Source organism: Strix aluco, chromosome 3, assembly GCF_031877795.1.
Source record: "Strix aluco isolate bStrAlu1 chromosome 3, bStrAlu1.hap1, whole genome shotgun sequence".
In the NCBI taxonomy this organism is placed as follows: Eukaryota; Metazoa; Chordata; class Aves; order Strigiformes; family Strigidae; genus Strix; species Strix aluco.
Genome location: NC_133933.1, coordinates 66,862,841 through 66,883,213, shown reverse-complemented (window position 1 = coordinate 66,883,213; position 20,373 = coordinate 66,862,841). Strand labels below are relative to the sequence as shown.

General features: G+C 40.3%; 1 protein-coding gene across 8 annotated transcripts in view; it reads left to right on the top strand.

The window, feature by feature from the left end:
* Positions 1–20,373, top strand: part of ARFGEF3 (ARFGEF family member 3) — a 98,967-nt gene that overhangs the window by 21,499 nt on the left and 57,095 nt on the right. For 7 of the 8 annotated variants that reach the window (XM_074818969.1, XM_074818968.1, XM_074818967.1 and 4 more), the window contains exons 4-5: positions 1,269–1,400; positions 17,327–17,395. In XM_074818969.1, coding sequence (XP_074675070.1) covers positions 1,269–1,400; positions 17,327–17,395 — 201 coding nt within the window. Of the gene's footprint in view, positions 1–1,268; positions 1,401–17,326; positions 17,396–20,135; positions 20,183–20,373 lie in introns of those variants that run through there. The other variant, XM_074818975.1, reaches the window with a different exon arrangement.

Sequence of the window (20,373 nt, the reverse complement as noted above, 5' to 3'; positions counted from 1 at the left end):
GGCCCTGATGCTGCGTGAGCGCTGCTCAGCAGTAGCCAAAATGTGGCTATGTTATCAACATTGTTTTGGTCACAAATCCAAAACACAGCGCCCTATGAGCTCCTATGAAGAAGATTAACTCTATCCCAGCCAAAACCAGTACAAGCATAGCAAATAAGTAGGAATGAACCAGTGAAATGTGCTACAGAGTTGAAGCTGGGAAGGAGCATCAGTATAGAAGTGATGCAGAACATACAGGGTGAATTGCGCTGCTCAAAGTCTGCACCGGGGTAGAACAAGGTTGTGTTCCTGGGAACTAAGACAAGGTAGTTTTGCTCTGTCATGGGAGCTTGTAAGAAGATTGGATCTGGGAAAAGACTTGAGTAGGTACATCTATTGCAGGATGCCTGCCACTAATAAGAGGCACCTATGAAGGTGGTTATAGACTAAATGGAAGAGGCATTTCTAGTAGAACTCTGAGGAAATAGTGCCATTGGCCATGTTGGGAGATACTGGCTCGGATACTGGCTTTTTCCAGGCAAAGGAAATCTGATCAGTCTAAAATATTCACTCTGAAGTTCAGTCAATCTGTATTGAACGCACTCCTACGTATGTTTGTGGTCCTCATGCCAGTCACTTGCTAACAGTACTCTTCCTCCTGAGGACTTGATTGCACCCATTATTAGTCAATTTCTGAATGACACAACACACATCTTGTCAGTGATCAAAAGTGCCACCTCCACAGTGCTTGTGCTCTGTGCCTTATCAGAGTTGAGTGGGATGATAGCTGACTCTGTCTCCTGGTGGACAGGGTATCTGATAGCACTAGTTTGAGGCCAGGATACTAGCCTGAGTGGGGGTTTTTTGTGTTCGATTTTGGGTTTGGGGTGTGTGTGAGGGTTCCATACTCTCCCTGCTTCTAAAATGTTGAGAGGTTTTGCTGAGATCATTACTTGGAGTGGTTTATGATGTCTTGTGTCAATTACTGATGTCTGATTTATTCTGGACACTGCAGAAGTGGGATGGGGAAGGATGATACCTGAATGGCAGCTGATTCAGACGATGTCAACTGCCCCCTCATTGTGGCACAGATCTCCCAGTTTTGCTGTACTTTTGTATTTCTTATTATTGGATCCATTTGGAATTTGTACATAGAAAATCTAGCCACTGTAGTACTGAACAGGTAGTAGCCACCATAGTACCAAATAGGTTTAGGTGTAGTAGTTTACAGCAGAATTGGGCAGAGGCAGTTTTGTGTCAACCCTTACATTGCCATTTTCTCTCTGCAGAAGCTCCTGTCTGATGAGAGATTTGTATCCGTGGAAACAGACTCAGATGAGAAACAGTTGCTTAATCAGATGCTGAATGCCGTCAAAGTGACTCCTTCGCTCAACGAAGACCTGCAGGTTGAAGTTATGAAGGTTAGTGTTTCACACACGTCAGTGCTTGCAAGAGGGGCTGCGTGACTGAATGCTGGGGTTAGCAAATAAATTAGCTGTTGCCTTGGAAATCTTCACCTTAGGACAGTATTTGATTCCCTCCTTCCTGCTGACAGATGTCAGTTGTTTTCATTTCTACTTGGTTTGTGTTTCCCTGGGTTAAATAGGAGATAGTTTATATTAAGAGTCAGTGCACTGGTGGTCCCAGTTTTAGCAAACTGAAAAAGGACAGTCAATTCACTCCATGGGAGTTCACAGATAAATGGCTTGTAGATTTGGAAGTTTGTGTTTGGTATTGAGCTTTAGTGCTCGTGAGGTAGGCTGTGCAGGTTTTCAATTTTGAATTGTGTGTGTGTAGGTGTTTTCTAGTTTGTTAACTATATGTTCTCTTCGTAAAATGCTAATGATGAAGCATGATTTGTTTAGGTACTACAACGTCCCTGGTATAGTGCATAAGGGAAATTATTGTTTTGTATACTCAGTGAAAACTTCCATTTCTAGAAATGCTTTACCATTCTCTTGTGTGTTAGAAAGTTTAGCTGCCAGGAGGTACTGTTTTGGAGTGGAGGTGCTGTCAAATTTCCTTGCCCTGTCATTGGATTGGTTGTATGACTTGCCAGTACTGCCATAAAAAAGTAACTTCCAATACCTGTATTATTTGTGTGAAGTAATAAGGTGGTGAATAGTTCTCAAATGTTTGGGTATAAACTTTGTACTGCAGACTTTGTTGTGCTATAGCTGATCATCAGTTGAAACCGTTTTGGAACAAACCTGGTGGTCGCTTTTGCATGTTCATTATACGTAGTACTGATGGATATATTTGGATCTACTACTTGACTGTCCTTTACTTCTAACTGTACAGATTAGGTATTTTATTTCATTCTTACATGTGACATCCTTGTTCTAATGAATATATGTTGTCCACTCTGAACCTGCTCTGTACTAGCTGTACTCTTTGCCACTGAAGATGACTACCTGGCTGCAATATGCACTCAGTGTCAGAACAGACATAAGGTTGAGCCTTGAAGCAGAAAAAAGGGAGCAGTATTTGTGTGGACTGTTACCTGTTTTATGGGAGCAGTCTTCTGCCCATGTACAGGCTTAACTGGTAACACCCAGATCAGCATTCCTAACCCAGCATTCTTCTTTCCTGCCTCTTTTGTCTCTACAGTTCGACAGGGGAAGAGTTAAGAAGTAGCACTACTGAACCAGCAGGTCTCTCTTGGTATGCAGTAATTTTTAGCAAATTGGTTTTTTTACCTTCTTGAGTGTTGCAGTTTCAGAATCTGCATGTGCACTGTTTCTTTGAAAGCCATGACATGCATCTGTGCTGCATTGCCCCCACACTGAGAAGAATGTGAGCACTGTATTTTATTACAGTTATCAGTGAATATCTTCTCAAGTTGTCTTGATATGTGAGAAGCAAAAAAAAAAAAAAAAACAAAAAACCCACAAAACAATCCCAGAGCACCAAGCCACATAAAATTCAAGCCAAAACCTGCTAGATGCAGGAGGAAACATGGCAACGAGTGATGAGGAAAAGGCTGAGGTGCTTAATGCCTTCTTCGCCTCAGTCTTTAATAACAAGACTAGTTGTATTGAGGGAATCCAGCCTCCTCAGCCAGAAGACAGAGACTGGGAGAACGATCCCCCCACAATCCTACTGCATCACATAGACATACACAAGTCTATGGGACCAGATGGGATACACCCGAGGGTGCTGAAGGAGCTGGCTGGGGTGCTTGCCAAGCCGCTTTCCATCATTTACCAGCAGTCCTGGCTGACCGGGGAGGTCCCGACAGATTGGAAATTGGCCAATGTGACGCCCATATATAAGAAGGGTCGGAAGGATGATCCGGGAAATTACAGGCCTGTCAGCTTGACTTCGGTGCCCGGGAAGCTGATGGAGCAGCTCATCCTGAGTACCATCACACAACACATGCAGGACAACCAGATGATCAGGCCCGGTCAGCATGGGTTTATGAAAGGCAGGTCCTGCTTGACAAACCTGATCTCCTTCTACGACAGGGCGACCTGCTTATTGGATGAGGGAAAGGCTGTGGATGTTGTCTACCTTGACTTTAGTAAGGCCTTTGACACCGTTTCCCACAGCATTCTCCTGGCAAAACTGGCTGCTTGTGGCTTGGATGGGCACACGCTTTGCTGGGTAAAAAACTGGCTGGATGGCCGGGCCCAAAGAGTTGTGGTGAATGGAGTTAAATCCAGTTGGTGGGTGATCACGAGCGGTGTCCCCCAGGGCTCGGTTTTGGGGCCCCTCCTGTTTAACATCTTTATTGATGATCTAGGCGAGGGGATCGAGTGCACCCTCAGTAAGTTTGCAGATGACGCCAAGTTGGGTGGGAGTGTTGATCTGCTCGAGGGTAGGGAGGCTCTGCAGAGAGATCTGGACAGGCTGGAGCGATGGGCTAAGGCCAACTGTAGGAGTTTCAATAAGGCCAAATGCCGGGTGCTGCACTTGGGCCACAACAACCCCCAGCAGCGCTACAGGCTTGGGGAGGAGTGGCTGGAGAGCTGCCAGTCAGAGAGGGACCTGGGGGTCTTGACTGACAGCCGGCTGAACATGAGCCAGCAGTGTGCCCAGGTGGCCAAGAAGGCCAATGGCATCCTGGCTTGCATCAGAAATAGTGTGGCCAGCAGGGACAGGGAAGTGATCTTACCCCTGTACTCGGCCCTGGTGAGGCCGCACCTCAATTACTGTGTTCAGTTTTGGGCCCCTGCAAAAAGGACATTGAATTACTCGAGTGTGTCCAGAGAAGGGCAACGAAGCTGGTGAAGGGTCTGGAGCACATGTCGTACGAGGAGCGGCTGAGGGAACTGGGGTTGTTTAGTCTGGAGAAGAGGAGGCTGAGGGGAGACCTCATCACCCTCTCAACTACCTGAAAGGAGGTTGCAGAGAACTGGGGATGAGTCTCTTTAACCAAGTAACAAGCGATAGGACAAGAGGTAATGCCCTCAAGTTGGGCCAGGGAAGGTTTAGACTGGATATTAGGAAGTATTTCTTTACAGAATGGGTTGTTAGGTGTTGGAATGGGCTGCCCAGGGAGATGGTGGAGCCCCCATCCCTGGAGGTGTTTAAGAGTCGTGTTGACATAGCGCTGAGGGATATGGTGTAGTTGGGAACTGTCAGTGTTAGGTTAATGGTTGGACTAGATGATCTTCAAGGTCTTTTCCAACCTAGATGATTCTGTGATTCTGTGATTTTATTTATGTATTCTTTTTTTAATAAAAAAAAAAAACAAAAACCCTGTTCAGTTCCAGTTTCAGCACAAAAGAGAAAGGGGAACATTGTCTTCATTCCACTGAGTGAAATTTTGATGTACAAATCCTTTTCTGGATAAAAGTACAGCTAAATGCATGTATGGTAAAAATCAGGCTGCATCTTTATGTCCTGAGAACAAAGCAAAACTTCTGTTTTGATTTAAATAATTCAAGAGGCCAGAGAGCCAAAACATATGTAATCGGGGCAGTTAAAACTCAGAGGCATTAAATCTGAGCCTTCCCTAAAAGTCCAACCAAGTAGAGATCTTTTTACATTGTAACCTGAAGGTTACAGGTGCCATTACAACACTTGAAAATGCTGTAGCTAACCCAGGCCTGACTGAATGGCTAAAGCCTTCAGGGGTTTCTCAAGCAGCTGGTCTCAGCAATGCGTTATATCCCTGGGTCTGCTAAAATGTATCCTCAAGGCAGCATATGATCGTACATTAGACTCTGTTATTCCATCTGGAGGAGTTTAAATACATCTTTATATTAGACACTCCTGAACATGTTTGCATGAAACTGGGTCAGCAGTGATACTGCCCTTGTTCTTTGTGACTTGCTGCACAGTTGCACCAGTCTCGCAGGTATTAAGAATGCAACCAGCAAAGATTACACAGAAGCATTTAGTCATGCAAAATAGATATGAAAATAGAGGTGCAGGAGCACAGACTTCACTGTAAGTTACTGGCATGTAAGCTCCTAAATCACTTAAATGTGTTGGTTTTTTTTTTTTAAAAAAAATCCTATCCTAAAGATCTCCTGTTGTTCCCAATATGTGTACACCAGAAATACACACTTCATGTATTATCCTAAACAAATGTTTTGAATATTTATTTTAATGGTTTTGCTGTTGTCCACATGTATTGCAGATGCAGGCGTGAAGGGACTTGATTAGCTAAGGAGAACATTCTGTAAAGCTTTTTATATTAGGTGACTGCAGATTGGAATTGGCAGTCAAAGGAAGAACGCAGGAGAGAGGCATAAGTGCAGTTAGTTGCCTTGCTTGATACACTTTTGGAACCTGTCAAATATTATTGTAATAGGGCAACATTAGACAGGAATGGAATAGAGTAACTGTAACTTTGCTGTGAATAAATGGAGAGCAGTGCTAGCTGGACCTCTTCTGGCACCAAAAAAACCCAAGCAGTTGGGGCCACTGTTGTAAAAGTGGAAAGGCACTCGCAAATTTATAGTTAGGTACCAAATTCTCTTTGTTTTAAGGGTGAGTGTCATGGCATGCTCTACAGATTTCCAGGTTGGAGGATCACAAAACCAGCATGCTGACAGTGTTCAGACTTAAGGGCCAGGGCTGGGAACTGTGTTGGAGTGTGTCCGGGGCAGCCAGGGAGAATTCATACCGTCCAAATGCAGCTGTTGAGATGAACTCAAAGCCTTCCTCTCTCAGAATACCTCTCTCCTCTGTGCTAGGTGAGGTGCCTCTTATCCTTTTTATAAACTTTGATTTAAAGTGGAATTTTACTTTTTGTAATGGGTATTAAATTAAACTCCAGGTTAGGGATTGCTGCCAGTATCTCTAGTTCTTCTGAATACCAGTTGTGGATTGCACCTTTTTCTTAGATGTTTCACGTAGAGTGATTATGTGGGGAAATTCTCCCCTTGAATTTCCAGAGTAGAAGTGAAACTCTGAAGTCCTTGTTTATGATTTTGCAGGACACCTTTATTATTACTAAGCGCTGGGTAATTCTTATGTCAAGAGAAGTTTTGCACCCAAAAGAAGACTTTTCAGTGAGGAAGGGGAAAAGACTATGGTTTCTTTGCGACGTGAATAGGGACTTATAACAAACACAGGTGTACTAACTACATTTGATTTCCCACTGAGTAAAGCAAGCTGTCTAGTGTGTACAGGTTTTGCGTTCAGACTTGCTGAGCCTCATATTTCTTTAGAATATCTCAATGACCACGCTGTCTGTGTATTCTCTGTATCTCTGATACATTTTATGACAGAGATTTATTAGTATTTTCACACTGGGAAATAAACTGGGGTTATTTAGGTGCTTTAAATCATATTAAAAGATACTGAGAAACCAGGTAATCCAGAAAGTGTGACCAGAGGGAGCCATGTATTTGACACAAGGCCACTTTAACATTCACCTTTGCTGTTGCCATGATACTTTGCTATCACACTGAAAAGCCCTCTAATTTTTATTATCAGTTTGTGTTCTTACTATGCTCAGCTGTATCAAGGGAATGGAAAATCACACAATCATACAGTGCCTTGCTGTCAAGCTTCTTGTAATACATCAGTAGCTTAATTGCAGTTTCAAATGGAGTAATCTAAATGATTTTACTTGTGTATTTTCTTTACGATATTCATGTGAAATGGGAAGGAGGAGATATATTGATCACTAATGAAATTCAGTGTTTTATCAGCGTGGCACCAAAATGACTCACTGCTCTATTTATATATATTTTCTATACAGATGTGTACAAAAAATGGGGGGGAGCAGTAATTCAACACTTACCTTAGATGAACATGGTCATGCAATATGGCTGGCCCAGAAGTGGGAAGAATTTTGTTGTGTGATGTGGGGCTATGTTATAGTTGAATGAAATGCAAGGGTGTACCTCGTGTTGAGGAGTAGGGGCATTTTGTTGACCTTAAGCAGTAGACTAACAAGCAAACAGTCTGCAGCAGAAAGCAGACATTTTCTGGATTGAAGATGAACATCATGGGTTTGAGTTTGGTTGTGGCATAGGAGGATCCTGATTTTTTTTTTTTCCTGCTTTGGTGCTTTTAAATTCTGGCTTCAGAAGTTTTTAAAATGACTGAAGTACTTCTGCTTCATGCAGTTAGACCTTTGCTTGCAGAAACACATATAGTATTGACAAAAGCACTATCGGATATGGCCAGATAAGCAGTGGAAAAGGAAACTAATCTATAGCTGCACCTCTGGATTGAGGTTACTTCCAGCCTCAATGATTCTGTGATTTTTACTTTCTCTCTTTGATTATTTCTTTTTGGTAATTTTTCATCTGTAACCCTGACCCTAAAATCCAGTTCCTCCAGGAACTTCTGAAAGAAATGGAATTCAGATTTGAACATAACGGTGATATTGAAACAGGTGAAATCAAATATGAAGGAAGTGGGTAGGGTGGAAAGAATCCAAACCAGTAAGGATTTTTTCCTTTCTTTTCACTAGTGTTATGGTGACTTTCATTTATAAGTTGACAACCGTCTTAATAATGCAGTACCCCTCTCTCTCTACGTAACTGTGTTAATGTTATTCTCAAAAAAAAAAAAAAGGGAGTTTTATGAATAATTGCGAATTAATAGATGAGGCCTCACTCAGAAATAAGATCTCCAGATAAACCAGATACACTGTAATGGAATGGGTGCTGACAGCAAACAAGTTGTTTTTAGAAAGAAAGGCATGACTGATCATTTAAAATTTCCCTTTCACTGCCTCCTTTTTTCTTCAGTCACAGATAAAGCTGTGCCATGTAATCCAGTGCGTGTCACTCTGTGCCCAGATTTCCCAAGAAATTTACGGCTAGCCAGACAGAAATTTTCAAGCACGAATGAGAATAATTACCTTTTATGAAGGAAACTCAGTTTTATGATTTGATGTCTTCTAAAATATTTGGTCTTTATTTCGCTATTCTAACTAATGGTGTTATGATATGCTGAACGTGTTATGAATACATATTATGTTTCTGACAGTGGAGCTTCCAAGCGTTGCTTCTTATTACCTCTGAGAAGACTTCACACAGTATTTGTGGGTACTCTACTTGTGATGTTTTTTGAAATGGACTTAAGGATTTTCTGGAACCAAAAAATATTCTTCCAAAGTAGCTTGAGAGACAGAAGACTCTTCTAATTCCCAGTATTTACCTATTGTCCATGGTGAACAGCTATTTCATTTAGGAAAGGTTAGTTTATTCCCAGTGACTCCAACTTGCATTTGTTAGTGGATTAGGTGTACTGCTTGCTGATGGGCAAAGTTTTTATGATTTTCTTCTGTGGGCTTTCAGTGAGGAGTCAGCCAGAAGTCTTCTTAATCTGTGAATGAGGTTTAATGAACCCTTGCTAAATCTGCTGTGTGAAGGCAATCTTTTCTCTTTGTCTCTTCACTAATCCATTAATATAGCATTTGGGAACTCTCCAGTAATAATAGTAGACAGCTCTTTTTGTGATTTGAGTTTCCATTTTGGATATATTCAGAACTGAAATGAATCAGAGTTCTGTGGTAAAATTTAGCTTGTGTAAGGACAGGCAGAATGGAGCAAATAGCTCTGCCTCAGAAACACTCTCTTTAGGTTGGGTATTTGTAATTGTTCTTTCCAAGATTGCTACCATAATGCTTTAAAGATGCAAAGTGATTCTTCAAGTACTAAGAGCCATCTCCTAGTCTTTATGGTTTTTTTTTCTGTAATAACTAATTTAATTGATAGGGCCCCAGTTACAGTGTCAAATTAGTCACTTGAGAAGGTCACTATTGAAGATCTACAAGGAGTGGTAGACAGTTTGGGGACAATTCTTTGTTTGTTTTTAGTTTTTTAACAATCATAGTTGACCTGTTTTAGGTTCTGCACAACCGTGTTGTTACAGGTTCAGGGAGATAGTCCTGAACTAATGCAAATGTTGAATTAAGCTGGATTGTGCTTGAACAACTGAGCAAAATTTACTGTTAACTTTTTCAGAAAACTTGGCAGGAACTTTGTAGCCATTGAACAGGAAGCCTAACTTTTTTTAATTTTTCCAAGATGTGGAGGGTTTGATGGGAGGCTAGGTAATTTTTTTTCTTTGGCCCCCTATGACAGAGAAGAAATTATGTTATATATTTGAAAAGTAGTTCTAAACTGTTTGATCAAAAATGCTGACAGAACACAACTGTAAAATCCCAGCCTCTGTGGGCGATTACATTCTACACCTTTTTCTTGAATACTGGTAAATGATTGCTGTAATAAATTCCCACAAATATATATATATAGATATATTCTCATTGGTTTAAGGTTAATGTTTATGAAATGTATCTTTCAACATACAAGTTGGTTGTGCTTAATAGAATATAATTTGCAACTGTTCTGGTTTGTCTTGAACTCTAAAATTAAATGGAGGAGGAAGCTGGACTGAAACAACTTGGATTTAAAGGTGTACATAAACTGTGTTATTCCTTGTGCTGCCTCTTTGAGTGATTTAACTGACCATCAAAAATAAGAATTCATTGGTGCAACAGTAAAAGTGTAACTGGTAAATGGAGATGGAGTAAAGAGACTGTCAACCCAATTGCTAATACTTGCTGTTAATCCACATATTTTAATTAACATATAATTTTGGAGTAAGAGATCATTTTTTCCCCCTCAATATATGTTATGCACTGCATTATTGCAAACATTTTTCAACATTATTTGCAATATAAATTGCAGTCCAGTCTACTTTTGAGCAGAGAAGGACTATGTTTCAAATAAAGTAAAAAATAAAACCCATTATTCAACTTTATTTGCATGCTTTAACCCAGAACTGGTTTAAAAATTATATTAATAAGAAAAAATTAATAAAATGCTGAAAGGTTGTAGAAGGAAGTTTCACCTAAATGTGTTCATTAGTTCTTGTAACAGTGGTGCCTGATATGAGCTGTCATAAGCAATAACTGATTTTTGTCCAGTCCATAATTCAGAGATGTGTTAGCAGTCTACACTGTTAAAGAGGGAAGTCTGTAAAGGCTTGCACACTGTCATGCAAATAGATTCTTTTCTAAGATCAGTCCTGCCCAGGACTGCTAGCTAGAGTTCTTAGGGCTTCCTCTACTTAGCCTTTTCATAAGTTAAATTGTTGCAATATAGGCCAACTACAAATCCAGACTCTCTTGGGTTTACTTTTCTCTTTTTTTTTTTTTTTTTTTTTTTTTCCTGGTTACTTTTTAAAGTCATTTTATTCATGTGCTTAGTTACAAGTAACCAGGTTAATTCCAATGGATTGAGTGACCTACCTTGCATGTTTCAAGATGAGGTCATCCTTTCCCAAGTTAATTAGAACTATGGTAAATGTCTAGTACTCATAATTAAGATTGTGATTAAAGAACTGTCCTGGTTTTCAGGTGCCTGGCCATTGTAGCAGAAACTGCAGTCTTGAATTAAATACCTGAGCTTTCTCCTTAATGGGTACAAAAGAATGGGAATGGTAATGGCCTGAATATGGCCAAATAGGCACTAGATGGGAGCTGCCAAAACGAGTCAGCAGTAAATTCAGTATCTCAAAAATGCAGCCTCTTTCCAGGATCTGTGGCTCTTCCTCAGTACCTTTCTGTGCTTGAATTCATAGCCCTGAACAACCTCAGTGGGTCTGGGCAGCCGTGTGGCTTTAAAAAAATCTAAGCAGAGGGTTGATCCTGTCCCTTAAAAGATTTGTGGGATAGAAAAGCAGACTTAGTTTCTTGTCTGCAAAAAATTTTAGCTTTCTCAGTGCTCCTTCAGCTGTGAGGTTATGAAGGTGTTTTCAGACAGAGAACTTGCTCATTCTGTCATGTTGGACTGTCCTGCTTGGTAGTGGATACATGTAGCTTCATTTTTATTTGAGAACTCTTCAAATTTTTTGTTGGTATTTTTCAGTTTGATGTTTGTCCTTTTTCAGTTTTGTTTTACTCAGATATATATCTTCTAATTCATAGAGTAATGCAGTGTACCTAAACAGGCTGTAACCTGTAAATGGGGAAATGCCATCCTAGCAGTGCTAGTCAGCCTTTTTTTAAAATCTTCTCTGCCTTTAAGCATTATAATTCTATAGATGAAAGCCCCTGTCAGAGCCGTTGAGAAAACCTGTTAAATATCTATTAAGCATCTAAGCATCTATCTACAGCTGTACTACATAAGCAGAAGTTTCACTTGGTTTCATACCACCATAAATAGTGATCAGTGGTAGTTCTGTTTCAGTCTAGTGAACCAGTGAGCATCGTCTTCTGGGAGCATTTAGCTTGTCACCACTGATAATGTGTGAAGATCTTCTATACCTGATACAGTCCTTTTGTTTGAAGCCCTGGTGCATTCATAATGCTGAGCACCAGTAGCTCTGGTAGCAAGGCATTTTATGGGTTTTCTGATTCATGGGAGACATTGTCTCCTTCGCGTCCATAATTAAAGCTGCTGTTTTCTACAGTGGTACATGGTGACACAATGTACACAAGTTCATTAGTGCACTTCATTTCTCTTGCCTGTGCTTTCCTTCAAGGCCAAAGAATGTAACATGAGCAGGTTACTAGTTATCCTGACAAATAGAAGGGCACCTCCTGCCCAAACTGTTTTGCAGAAATACTAGATGACTGCTTTAAATATCAAATACTGAATGAGATAAAGGGTTATCCTGCATTGTCTTCTGGCTGGGTTTTTCCTTCTGGGTGGAGGATTTAAGAATCATCCAAGCATAAATTGCATGCAAGATTACAAGCCTGCAAGGCAAGTCAAGTCAAGAAAGGCTTCCTTTATGAATCCCACAAAGGGATTAGAGGTGGCTGCAAAATTCAGCACTCCTAAGGACTAAAGTGTCTATGTGCATCCCAACTAGGAGAAACAAGAATGTTCAGAGGATTTTGCGTGCTGGAAGAGAGAAATATAACAGTAGAGTATGGATGTTGGACTTGCCACTTCACAATGCAGCGAAGTGCTGAAGCATCCTCGGGTGATGAGAGATTACAGTTGCTTTAAAGTTTTGTACCTTTTCCCTCTTTCTTCATCTTGGGAATACTACTTGATTTCTTACATACCTTGTTTATTTGATGTGACTCTACCATAAGGTCTTCAATGTGAGAATTGTCTTCTACTACAAATATGTGCTAAGCACTTGGGGAACTTGGCTAGCAACACTTAGCAGTTTTACGATCTAAAAATGTTCCCTCTTTTTCTGTCTTCAAGAGACTTCTCTTAAAATATGGCATAGACATTTTAATGTAAGTTTAATTACATTGCAGTTCAAATCCTGTACATTTTGTGCCAATTGACCTTCATTATATCATCAGAAACACCTTTTTTGTTGTTGTTTTTTTTACTTATTGTGAAAACTATCCATGCGTGCACTCTTATACTACAGTTGCTACCCTGTGTCTCCAAGGAGTAGGCATTACATTTCTTGTTCCATGACAGTCAGAGCTTCAACAGTAATTAAAATGGATATTTTCATTATGGATAAGCCATTTATGGAAATGTGATCTCATTCGGGCATTTGCAAGGTAATGAAAGCCAATTAAAACATCCTGGAGGTTGTAGGACTTTGAAACTATTTCTACAGTCATGTAAGTTCCTTCTTTAAAAACAAAAAAAAGTGTGGTTTAGAATCTGTACCAATTAAGATTTCATCACAGTAAGACACGGTAAAAACTGATTTTCAATTTTGTTTTGTACTGAAGATGTTACTAGGAATTGCTTTGTAGTTTTGTTTCTGCTTCCATTACCAGTGGTCGCAAAACCAAAATATCATTGCCCAAGAAACCCTATCTTTCTTTTCATTATTTTTTTTTTTAAAAATACAGACTGTTTGAGTTAGTGTCATGAGTAGTTAAGCAGCCTATGAGATATACTGTCTGGAGACTCAGTGTTTTTAGTAGATCTGAATGATTAAGTTTGGTTTTATTTGTTTTCAATCCCATTTTTCATCCAGTAATCTAGGAGGGAAGTCTTCTGTCTTCCTGTTTGTTCAACATAAATGGGAAAACATGCGAGTTGAGTGTCTGGAGGATCACCAAGACTGTAAATTTGCCCTGCAGCAGCACTGATGGAAATGATAGCTGAGAGCAGTCTTGTACATTGATCAGAGACCATCTTTCAGATCTCACAAATGATTTGTGAGGGAAGATGGTAGCAAGTGGAGTAAGCCAAGAATATGCTGGCTGATAACTTGTTACACTTTTGTCATTTGATCACATCAGATCATATGCCCTTTCTCTAGCTAATAGGTTCCCAGATCTCATTTTATACAAAGAGTAGCAGTCAGAACTTAGCAGTCTTTTTGCTGAAATTCCCTGTTGCTTCATAGCAAGGTTTTGATCATCACTTCTTTACTGTGCTTGATATCTGACTTTTCTATCATTTACCTGTTACAAGCAGGTTATTGGCACTTGTGACAGAAGGGATTAAGCATATGTGTGCTAACTTTTCACAGTTCAGCTCTATAAAGGTAGGAAGTTTAAAAAAAAAAAAAAAAAGAGGGAGGAGGAAAAGAGATTTTCAAGAGTAAGAGCTTATAAGAATGCCTAAACTGGTGTGTATTTCCATGTATTATAGTATATGGCTTCCAGGTTTTGATCTCTGGAAAGCATTAGGTATTAACAAACTGTACAAAGCCAAGATGGTACAAGAGAGCAGAAAATCACATGAAGGAAACAAGGTTTTACAAGTAGGGAAAATCAGGACACGTGAAACACTGAATAAGATTAGTCGTGGGCCTGGCTGTCCATCTTGGATCTTAGCACAATAAGAAGGGATTTAGCAGTGGGAGGTGACAGTTGTCTCTGGGTTTATGAACTGTGCACTGCACCTGTGTTTGACACAACAGTGTATGGAGAGTACAAATCATTTTTTCCTTAAACACTGAGTATATTTTTTTAGCCAGCTGCTGAGCTCTTACAACTATTAGAAATATCAATAAAATTTCAGGGTAGTTAACAGCTGAGAAGGTGAGGCCCAACAGCTGACTGTGAGGCTGGCCAGTAGCTTAGAAATTACCTAGGGCCAAACAAAATTGTTCAGTTTTGAAGTTTTAAATTTTGCAGGTATGGACTGAGCAGCAGATGGAAATAACAGCCCTTGTAACTTAGATACTTATTAATCAAATGAGATGATTGATGATTTTTGTAATTGACCGTTTACTTTCCAACTATTCTGTAGGATTTGCTCTGTGGATGTGAAAAAAGATTTCACTGTTCCTCATCACTGGCACTTGTCCATGTGCCAGCAAATGCAGCAGATTGCAGAGAAATTTGCAGAGTTCCTATCAAGAAATACAAAGTACAGCATTCTTAATAATTTGTCATTAGAATTAGATTTTCTTCTCCAACAAGTTCAAGTGCTCTATAGCTTGTATCTCTCGTAATACTGAGGTAGGTTGTGTAACACTTTTAAGATGAGAAAATCCATTTTGCCCATTTCACAGAAGAGGGAAACTATGAAGAAGAAACTTGGTTCAGAAATTTTGCTTTGCTCTAAAGGTGAATGCTAAATACCTAAAAAAGAGATTATAGTCTAGGACTATTGTACTTCAGAAGAGTAGCATGTCCCTTTCTGTTCTCACTACCTCTAGTATTTATCTACATTACTCAGCTTCTATTTATGAAGGACTAATAGTCAAGGTGAGATAACATATATAGACGAATGTAATATTGCCATTACATAATGGTTTTCTTGGAACATTTTTTGTAGTTGTGGTGGTTTAGGCCTTGCCGGGACCCGAGACCACACTGCCACTGCCCTTCCCCCACCCTCTGACCGGAGTGGGGCAGGGAGTGAAATACAAACCCCAGGGCTGAGATAAGGAGAGTTTTAATACAACAGTGTAACAGCAACAAAACAAATAACAACAATAACAATAGCAATAACAGTAATAACAATAAACAGAACAAGGGATATACCGATACAGCAGTGAGGAGAGCGACCACACACCACGCGGTTACCCATCTTCCCGCGCTTGGGCGTGACGTCAGCATGGTATTGAATAACCTGGCTAGAGCTTCCCCCCCACTGCCGGGGAAACTTAACCCTATCCTAGCTAAACCAGGACAGTAGTAAAACCATCTTCTGTATTTTAAAAAATAAAGAAGCAAAAAAACCCAACCAAACCAACCTTGGAGTAAGGTGTGACATCCTGTAGTGAAATACACTTTTTCTGCTGAGAAAAACATTTGTAAAGGTGCAGTGCACTTCAGTGCATAGAAACTTTTCAGTCTGATTCTCAAAATGCAAAGAAGGTTGTTTACGTCCTTCTCCAGAAAAATGGCACGCTCATCCGTGGACAGGCTCTTCTGTCTGTACCTGTAAGAGCAAGTAGCTAATGCTCAAACTGCTCTCATACAGAGAATTCAAATTCCCCTACAGTTATTAAATGCCTGCTTTCCAGTAATGGATTTTTTTCCCCATCCCTGATGCAAAATAACTGCAGAGAGGAGTATTCTCCCAAGCAGAGATTCAATAGTAATGATGGGTGTTCAGTGGCTCTAGCATGCTAAGCGATGCTATATGAGAGTGTTCTCCTTCTCTTAAACTGCAGATCAGCATTTTTTTTTTTTGTTCTTTATGAAGACTCTGAGACACTTCTAGAGATCATCACTACCTAGAGAGAAAATACAGCTTGCACCTGAGAGGTGATCTAGTTTCCTGCTTCAACTTGTTACATTATAATTTTTTGCTGTTCCACCATAATGTGGAAACTGCGCAACTCAATAAAAGGTCAGAAAAATGATGCTTTACAAGAACCAAAGGGCAATAATCTTTCCAAACATGCATCCCTTTGCCTCCTTTTTTTGTTTAACTTGCAAGCTCTGGTTAGACACACTGACAAAGTTGGTTTTTTGTTTTGCATTCTAGGCTAAGGAAATCACCCCGGGGTATTGTGCATTAGTAGCTGTCACAGAACCTACCCACAAGTAAAAACCTAGTACCACTGCAAAGCATGTAGTAAATAAGAGAACTGGTTAACAGCCAGTAATGCTAACTTATCTGATGCCCTGAATTTCCTTGTGAAGCAGAGAACAGTAGTTCTTAGGGGCTAAGAAGTTGTAGGCACCAATACATCAGTATTAATGTGATTGGTATTTGTTGGTACACTTATCCCAAGAAACTCATGCTATTTCAGACCAAGCAAAGCATAAAATCTGGCACTGGGGTAATTTTATGCTTTGGAGGAGAGAGGACAATAGCCCAGGCTCTCTCAGTCTTATGTGGCACAGGACAGATTGGAAAGGAAGGTGAGAAGGGAAGGACACTAAAGGCATCACATGACAGCACCTCTAACCACATTGCCCCCCAGTAGATCACATCACATTCCCACTCCCTTTCTCTTCAAAGTAAGGTGTTAGATGCGGCTTTTAGTTCTTATTCCTCCTGCTGAGTTCAAGACGGGACAAGCGTTCCCTCATGAATTGGGGCTTATGAATTGTTTCTTAGCTGCTCGTTATCAAATGACTATAATACACTTACTGGAAATATCCTAGGCTGGGAAATCCTCATGTCAAGCAGTAATTAACAGTTTGTTTCACATAATATGTATGTACCTGTGTTATCTAGGTAATAACTTCTATTGTATGTGTTTTTTCGTTCTTTGTTATACTGATAGAAATGAATGGGAGGACTGATTATAAGTCATGCAAAGCTTGAGGTTAAAATACAGATGGATTCTGGCTATCGATTCCAAGGCCAGAGCTGGTCACTGGGTTGTCTTTCCTTCTGCGGTCAGACGTAGGAGGTGGCAATAAGGCTGTACCTCTGGGGCCTACAGTTGCAGCTTCTCAGGAGGAACCAACTTGATTGTGCCATCTCCTTTATCCCAGTAACACGTGGTGCTAAGCTTCTTCTGACATCTGCTCTAAAAATTGAGGGATCTGTGGCTAAAAGCACATGGGTGGGGAAGGGAGGCAGTAATGGATGAAACTTAATATTTTTCCTTCCTCCCTCTCTTTTGATTCAAGGTCTTGCTCTGTATAACATATACCTCCACATTTGAGCTGAATGGGAGTTCAGTGTTGAAGATTGCTGAGGTAAGTGTCATACCATTGTTTGTGTTGCTTAACATTCCCCCACTACCTAGAGTGTGTCTTCAATACTTACCCTGAAACTGAACTAGTCCAAATCACAATTACCATCTTAAGGACTGGTATTATCTTATGCCTAGCGTGAAGAAATAGTTGCAAGTTGGGCAGGGTTGATGGGCTTGCATGGGAAGGCACTTCTGGAAACTGACTGATAATTGTGTATTACAGCGTTGCACATTTACTACTTTGCTTTGCCCTTTGCAATAGAAAAATTTCCTTGAGTTCTTTATAAAACAGCACTGTGCTGATTCCTTACCTGGTGCAAGTCTAAAACTAATGAGGTTTCCTCAAGAGAGGTGTGTAGGCCATGATGTGCCATGTTAGCATAAGTGCCACAATGGGCCTTGTTACCCTGGTGTGTATCTTTTTCTTAATACATCCAAGTAAAAGATTTATTACACCTCTAGATATATGGTGTTGTCCTGGTGCTATTAGTCACTCTTCTCCCTTTATTCCCTTAGATTTTAGTCTGAATTAAATTGTAAAGGAACTTTGGCTGTAGAAAAATATACCTGCAGGTCTATTCAGTGAGCCTTTGTAGATGGGTGATATTTTTAGTACACTGTGTATCAAGTCATGGGGCTGTTTGTTCAGGTTAGAGAAGATGCACAGGAACACTTAATCCTCCTGTGCAGCACACACTGTTGTGTGCAGAACACATTCTAAAATTATATTGTTAATGTGGTATGGGGAGAGCTAGTGTCCATGGAGCAATTTAAAGGTTATATACATATCCTACACTCCAAGTTTACGTAGACATTTAGAGACGCGTTCCTTCCCAGGTTTTGGTATTTTGGGTGGGTTTTTTTGGTAAAAAATAAAAATCCCATTTGAAAACAGCTCACTTTACCTGGAAGTTACAGTATTCTCTAAGTTTAGGAATAAAATTGACCTTGCATTGTCCTGTTGGAATCTGACAATGGGATTGTAGGGGTAACAGGGAACCAAAGAAAACAGCTGCCAGTTTGTAACAAATGGGCTTTAAAAGGCAGGGATACAACATAAAGAGTTTGTATATATAACATACAGGATAAAAAAAAGCAGTAATCATTCCAGAAGTCCTGCACAGCTTAGACTTCAGTTTCGCTTCTGCTATGTGAGACTGTAAGGTATGGCTATTTTTGGAGGTCTTTGTAAGCCCCACCTGTAGATGCTGCAGCAAGGATGAACTGAATTGGTATTTTAAGCAAGCCACAACTTTTTAAGTCTTGCTAAACCCTCTTTTAAACCCAAACTGAAGAAAATACAGATAGTTTCCCCTGCTGCAGTTTTTCTCAGCAGACTTTCTAACATGCAAGGCAAAAGCTGATTAGTTCAGCTTAGTACATCTCTCTGCTGTAGGTAAAGAGCTCTAGTTTAGACGAAATACTTGCTGGGAAAAGTATTTAATAGCTTTAAACCCTTCACATTTCAATCTTTAAGAGCACTGTCTAAGACTGAGGGAAAATGGTCAGTCAGCCATGCTTTGTGTGCTATAAGCTGTATCAGAAATCATGTTTTCTGTTCTCTCTGTAAATTTGGATAACATCAGGGCTCATTTAAAGCATCTTGAAAAATGACAGTTTTCTTTCACAGATTGGAGTTAAACTCTGCTGTTCTTGGTAGCTGCACTTCATTTTCATTCCCAGAAGACTAGTCTGGCTCTTAAAAACCTTTTCCAGTATAGTGGTACAAATTAGCACAATGATAGTTTGTCCTTTTTCTGTTAAAGTGAACAGCAGCTCTGATGCAGGCTGATGTGCCAGCGAAGCAAACAAAACTTTAATTTCCTTCAGGGAGTTGGAACAAGCCGTAATACAGAGCATGTGTGTTTCTATTTGGAGTGTTTAGAGGTACAGCTATTTGTCCCACACTCCTTGAGCAAATATTGCCTCAGTGAATGCCTAGGTCTTTCTAATTAGCAAGTCCCACCAAGCACATACATGCTTCCTCAGGTTCCTCCTGGCCAGGTTTTAGGTAAGGCAGAGTTTAACAGCTGAAGTCAATATCTGAGTTCTGCAATGTATAAGCAGTAGGAAACAGAAAATTACTTCTGAGTTCAGCATTTGCTTAGCCTCAGCATTTATTGTTCTGACTTGCTCGAAGGCAAAGGTGGCAGAGAGGAGCTTTCTGCTCCGGTGCCCCTGCTGTTTAACATTTCTTTCCAAGTCAGTCTCTTAGTTTTCCTAGCCTGCCCTCTGTGGCAAAGTGGAGCCACTGCAGAACTGGAAAGGTGCTGCCTGCATTACTGGTAGAACTCTTTAAGGACCCTCTCTGACAAATAAGGCTACAGTCTGGCCGTTTTGCACTGCCTGATTGTTCTCAATTCATATGTGCAAAATAATGGCACCCCAAATCTTTCTGAATATTATCAGCTTCAAATTAAGGAAGCATCCAGCATGAAGAGTACTATATTTTGTATTAAGTATTAATAGTATTGAAAACAAGCTAAATCTTGCTCTGTGCACCTTCCCATGCTTGCCTAGACCCCTGCAAGAAAATTTAGTTCATGCTGTTGCTTGTTTTTATGTGTGTATTTGTTACTCTCATCTATGTTTGGAGGTTTGTTTTGTTTGACTCTGTTGTGTTTCATTGGCTAACCCTTCTGTGTTTTGCTCTTAGTTGTGTTTTGCATGCCATAGAGCTGGAAGTCCCCGATTGCATGAAATGATCCAAATGTCCGTTGCACACCTCCTTGGGGCCCTGAGCTCTCGCATTTTTACTGGTGCTTCTTCATCAATGGCTTTTCAAAAGGTACCCTGCCCAGCCATTTTAGAACACAGGCCATTCATAAGTTCGGAGCTCAAGTGGACAGTGCTGTTGCGCATTAGCTGGCATGGGGAGGGAAGAGGAGGAGATATCAACCATTCTCTTTCCAGAAAGTCAGCCTACCTCTACGAATGGTATTTCATCAATTAATTCAGGTACTCTAGAAAAGGACTTAC